Source organism: Bison bison, unplaced genomic scaffold (genome assembly GCF_000754665.1).
Source record: "Bison bison bison isolate TAMUID 2011002044 unplaced genomic scaffold, Bison_UMD1.0 scf7180017864213, whole genome shotgun sequence".
Taxonomy (NCBI): Eukaryota; Metazoa; Chordata; class Mammalia; order Artiodactyla; family Bovidae; genus Bison; species Bison bison.
Genome location: NW_011494785.1, coordinates 9,473,637 through 9,479,671, shown reverse-complemented (window position 1 = coordinate 9,479,671; position 6,035 = coordinate 9,473,637). Strand labels below are relative to the sequence as shown.

Sequence of the window (6,035 nt, the reverse complement as noted above, 5' to 3'; positions counted from 1 at the left end):
TGTGTTCCATCAGCTCAGCAGTACAATTTATATGCATGGAACAGAAACAAAATACCCGTGAAACGGTTTTCTAAAGTTAAAACGCTGAGAAGCACCGTGGACAGATTCCAAAGCAGGCCCGTGAACGCACTTCCTTGTGAGAAGCCGTCAGTTAGCGGTCCAGGAAACACTGGAGCAGACCTTCCTAGGATGTTACCACTCACGGTACCGGATGCCCCCTAACCTTCTTGGGGCTGACCACGAGGGACTTGTGGCTTATGACTCCACTCCTAATCCTGATATTCTTAGGCTGACAACGTGATATCCCATAAATAGCTTCTCAGGAAAAAGCAAAATTGATGGTACATCATTTAAAATAAAATTAGGATAATGACTTGATTTCTAAGACTTCATTTCTGGAAAACTTGTTTCATCTGAGATGATTGAAACAAAGACTCATGAAAAGCAACAGAAGGATGGTGTTTCATACACATTTATTTAAAGCATAATATATAAGAAAATGTAGAATGTCTCACAAAGCATTTCATAAAAAATAGTTTGAAATACAACCTTTAATTTCTAAAGTCTGTACCAAGGGTAAGTATATAATTTTTAGCCATAAAAGTGCAACTTTAAAGGCAGATTTCACACCTCTTAAGCTACATGCTAGCTAATGGCCAACTAAAGGACATTAACAACGTGTATTTTTAAGAATTTGAAGAAATTCATGAAAATTTTTTGTAAACATTGTAAACAAACATCTACCATATACCGTGGGAGAGTTCATGATCTGCTTACAAGAGATTAAATCTTGTCTTTTATGATATTGTCTTATAAAGTTATTATTATACAGTTTTAAAGATTCTGGTTTAAATCCCGCTATGTCACTTTCACTAATATCAGGCACAGGTTTGTATTACAAATATATACATATATAATACTACTTTTTCCCTAAATACACACACACATATATTTAACTGAGGAAAAATCAGAGCATAGCAAAATGCTGCTCTAACTGCTTAATTAAGTGTTGAGTGTCCACGTGATCTGGAAATGCTGCTTCAGACTTCTTAGCAGCAGCATAACTCCTCTGTAGATCTCCAATCTGTAAGGAAAGCAGACCAGAATAAGACCACAGAATGAGGACCATAAAAAATAAGAAATGAATTAAAAAAAAAAACATAATATCTGCAAAACATAAAAACCCAAGGTAAATTACTTGACTGTGTTACTTTGATATAAAATTTTTTTTCACCTAGATTACAATTCAGTCATGAAAAAGTATGAGAAAAATAACCAGTCATGTAAATAATTTCTGCTCCATTATGGTTGTCTAGTTATGAACTCAGAAACCTGCTTTCTTTTCCTGTCACTGATAGTCTCATAAAAATAAATTGACATCTACACGCTAAAACAGCCAACTCAGTTCAGTCTGTAATTTACCACAGACAATGATGTTTTGGTTATGGTAATATGTCTTAAGACAGGAAACTTAAGTAAAAACTATTGTATTTAAGATATAATAACATGCTCTGGGAGCTTTTAAAAGGTTGCTAACATAGTAATGTTGGGAAGATATCCAGTTTTTAAAATTCATTGAGGGTATCTTTGATTTTCAATAAACTTTTTGTTAAAACCCAGTCCCAAAGAAAAACACATACAGTATCTGAATCCATCTGAATGCACCTTGATTCATGTATACACTTCTAAAAGGAGAGAGCTTTGCAGTGCACACACACACACACACAAATACAGATCATTCACTTCTGGTAGTTTTTTTGTAACACACATATGAACTGAAAACTTTTATTTTTTAAATCATAGCATTTCTTTTTAACATAGTATTTTCTTTTATGGAAGTGTAGACTTTTGCTAACAGAAATATTCCATTTGCATTAAATATCATTAAAATTTAGTAACACTCCTGAAAGAAAGTAATCAAGGCTCCTCTGTGGTTTAACTAACTGGCAGCATGTGCCTGCATGCTTAGCTCCTCGGTTGTGTCCGAGTCTTTGTAACTCCATGGACTGTAACCCGCCAGGCTCCTCTGTCCATGGAATTTTCCAGGCAAGAACACTGGAGTGGGTAGCCATCCCCTCCTCCAGGGGATCTTCCTGACTCGGGACTGGACCAGGGTCTCCTGCCTGCAGGCAGGTCCTTTACCGTCTGAGCCGCCAGGGATGCCCGGTGGCAGCACAGCGCATGGGGAAACACGTGGGAGCCGGGCATGGATCTGAATCTGCCACTGCCATGGAGCTCCAGAGAAGGCTTTCAAGTTCCAAAGCCTTGGCTTCCATTAGAATGTAAGCTGCATGAGGCGGAAGTTTCTGCCTGATTTATTCACTCCTAACATCTTCTGTGCCTACAGCAGTGCCTGGTATGTAGCAGCTGTTCATACAAGTTCAACAAACGGAACATCAGTTGTATGAAAAAACGCATAGGCAAGGTAAGGGTTACCTACATTGCTGGGGTGTTGAGAGAATTAGAGGTGTGGAGAGTACCCGGAACAGTGACTAGCACTTAACAAGCTCTCAAAAATGACAATTTATAAAAAACAGCATATTTTATGTTCAAAACCCAAGAGAGAGAAGCTCACATTCATGTTATGAAAAATGATTTTTATAACTTTTTGGGTCTATAAAGAAAGAGTCTTTACATCAGCAAACATTTTTAGCCATTTCCTTATCCTCAAAACTCATCTTCCATGTTAAAGGAAGTCTTGCAAGTAAAAGTTATTAGATGACTTTTCTTTCTTTCTTCTTATTGTAAAAGGACACACAATTTCTTTTAGCTCTTGGATGTTAATTGACTTGTAACACAGTATTAACAGTTGCTTCTTTCCTATATTGCTCATTGCTGAAACGGCTTTCACTAATATCCCCAATTTTATAGCATCATGCTAGACTTGGTGACTATATGATCTATAAATGATATACAGGATTTCCCTGTAAAAAAACACTGATTACTAAATCCTCCCCAAACCAGGAGTTAATGAGCAGTTTTTCAATGATTAAATGTCTTTTAAAACATAAAATAATTCTTCTGCAATCCATAATGGTATTAAGCTTAGCTAATATTCAGTGATACATATACTTGAAGTATATTAAATGTTCCCTTAAAATGAAGACATAGGTGTAAATAATCAAGTGTTTAAAAAATCATTTCTCTCAGCAAGTTATGGTTAGAATGTCCTTATTTATCTGTACAATTTTTAAAACCAAGGAAGAAAACACACATACACACACAAAAGAAGAAAACAAACAGGTCAGATGGTAAATTGATAAAGAAAGAGGATACCTTATCAGAAATTGTTGCGAAATTAAAATGTGGCTCGTACATATGGGGTGCTAAAGATGATGCGGTTTGTAACAGTGCTTTTGCCTGTTTAGAAAAGAAAAAAAGGAGAGAGAGACCAAAGGCATATGAGCATATATTAGCACTATACTGGTGATTTTTTTTTTTGGTAGAAGAATACTTTACCCAGGAAAGGACTTTAAAAAACATGACTCTGTGATTAAACATGGATGAATTTCTGTGAAATACAATTTACAGATATACAATTAACTACTTATATCTTGTCAAAATTATATTAAAAATAAAATGCTTCAAAATATGGAGAAAAGAATAGAATTGAAAGTTATGTGAGAACCACTGTTCTTATCGTTTATATTTCAATATGATGTACAACTCAAAACATAGTCCTCTCAATGCTAAAGAGAAAAGTTTTATCAATCCAGTTTCTGTTGGTGTTGATTGATTTAGTAGGCTTTCAACTACCTTCTGTAATGCAACAACCAAAGCCATCAAAAAACCACTGCAAATTCAGATCGCCATGTTCTGTGCTGGACAACAATGAGCAAGCACTTAGTATACTGCTGACCTGAAAATGACAGCTGAAGGCAACTGAAAATGACAAGCTTTCTGCTCTCTAAAGCACTCAAAAGACAAAACTCACATCATGCTTTGTCGCCTGCAGGCTCACAGGGTCACTTGTTGCAGAGACCACAGAGAGACATGAGTAGCCTGTACAGTCACTGTTAAGACCGCAAACTCAGCATTCCTAAGCTGCCGAAACAGCCTTTCAACTTGTAGCTAAACTTCTACGTATGACCCCGAGGACAAATTCTTAAATCTTTTTTTTAAAGGAAAACAACAGTTTATATAAGATGGTAGATATTAATGTTATGATTTGCTAGTTCCTTTAATTGAAGTATGTGTGTGTGTGTGCTCAGTCGTGTCCGACTCTTTGTGACCCCGTGGACCACAGCCCGCCAGGCTCCTCTGTCCATGGGATTTTCCAGGCAAGAATACTGGAGTGGGTTGCTATGTCCTTCTCCAGGGAAACTGAAGTATAATTTTTAATAACAGTGAGACCTTTCACCAAAACATTTCAAATCAACTGCATACTATAGAAAGGACAATAAGTAGGAGGGAAAGAAAATCACCAACATGCAAACAGAGAAAATCATAAAAAGCACTTGCTTCAAATGGATACAAAGTTCCAGGACAGAACAAGTTCCCACTTTAGAGCAGTTAGCTTTTGTTTACAAACACACAGCCACTTTATTTCGTTGGGAAAATGTTGTGCAGCGAGAGCAGCACCCACTGAGGCCTCTCTGCTTGTTTTCTCAGGTTCAGCAACGCGCTTCGGAGGCCAGGCTGGAGGGCACCGTCCTGGCGTGTGCGCACAGGGTCTGTGACCTTGGTTAGCTACTTACCCTCCTCTAGTCTGTTTCCTCATCTCTAACACAGGGAATGGAACAGCTATTTGTCTTGATTGTCATTTAATATGGTATGCGTGTATTTAGCTTTTAAACTTCCTGTTAGGTAAATGATAACAACAAAATATAATGTATTAAGCATCTATCATGTGACTTTACTATTCCAAGTGCTTTACACGCACAAGCGGCTCACCTTCACAAGAACCCCTTCAGGTCAGCTGCTGTGATGACTCTATTTTGTTTATCATCCGCTCAGTCTACCCACACTAAGCACCTCCCCAGGGTCGGGCAATGGTTCTGATGTTGAAAATACAGCAGTTAGAAGGCAGAGAAGGTCCCTGCTTTCACACAGCTAGCATTTTGCATTCTACACACAGACTGAAAGTATCTGATAAAATGGCAAGTACTGTGAAGGAGACAACACCAGGAGACAATACTGAGGGCTCCTTTAGACTGACGGTCCAGTGGGTCTTTCTGAAGAGGTGGTAATTAAGTGAAGACCCGAACGATAAAAAGAAAAGGGTCCTGTCGGATCTGAAAGGAGTCCAAAGGCCCCACAGTAGGAACGGGCCCGCCCAGCAGCCAGCAGCTCACGCGTCTGATGGCCAGGGGGGTGGGGGAAGGATTGGTGGCAAAGCCTGGTCTGAGGGGGGCCCTGAAGGCTAAGGTTTGAAGTTCAAACTATTCACATATTCTGAGTTGCAGGGAGGAGCCTTTGGAGGATGCTAAGCAAAGCAGTGATGAAATAACCTTGTTTTAAAAACATATCCTTAAGGCTGTCCTGAGGAAAACATATTACAGGGTGCACTTCCTTGCTGATGGAAGCGGAAACAAAGACCATGCCTAGGAGACCCGTACTCACCCGAGCAGGAGACGACAGCGGCCTGGAGGAGGGGGCGAGGGGCAGAGAGTGGAGGATGTGTGCGTGGCACGGACGGGGTTCACTAGAGGCAGCGGGTGGTGGGGAAGGGGCAGTTGGAAAAGAGAAGGTTTCTGGGTGGGGGGGGTGGGAGGGGAGTCCTAGGGATATTAGGGGGGTGGTCCTAGGACGCGGGCCTGAGCAGTGGGGTGGCGGTCGGGGGGCTGTGGACGGTGGAGCGGTTCACGACCATAGGACAGGCTAGGGAGGTGCAGTTTTGCCCCAGTAAACTCGAGCGTTCTGTTTTGGACACTGAAAGGTTAAGTGACTTGTCCAAGGTCACGCTGCCCATACTGGGACTCAAACCCTGGGCAGTCAGACCCCAGAGCTCATTTGAAACTGTCACGTGTGAAGACGGCTGCATGCGGCTGCTGCTCCGGGGGGCAAGCAAGCGGGGTGCAGACCCCCGGGCTGGC

The 6,035-nt window shown here is 40.5% G+C and overlaps 1 protein-coding gene across 4 annotated transcripts in view; it reads right to left on the bottom strand.

Moving 5' to 3' along the window:
• Positions 1-456: 456 nt before the first annotated feature.
• TTC8 (tetratricopeptide repeat domain 8) overlaps positions 457-6,035 on the bottom strand; it is a 43,022-nt gene continuing 37,443 nt past the window's right edge. For all 4 annotated transcript variants that reach the window (XM_010845159.1, XM_010845160.1, XM_010845162.1 and 1 more), the window contains 2 exons: positions 3,277-3,360; positions 457-1,084 (listed from right to left, as the gene is read on the bottom strand). In XM_010845159.1, the coding sequence (XP_010843461.1) occupies positions 968-1,084; positions 3,277-3,360 (201 nt within the window). In that variant the 3' untranslated portion in view covers positions 457-967. The remainder of the gene's footprint in view (positions 1,085-3,276; positions 3,361-6,035) is intronic.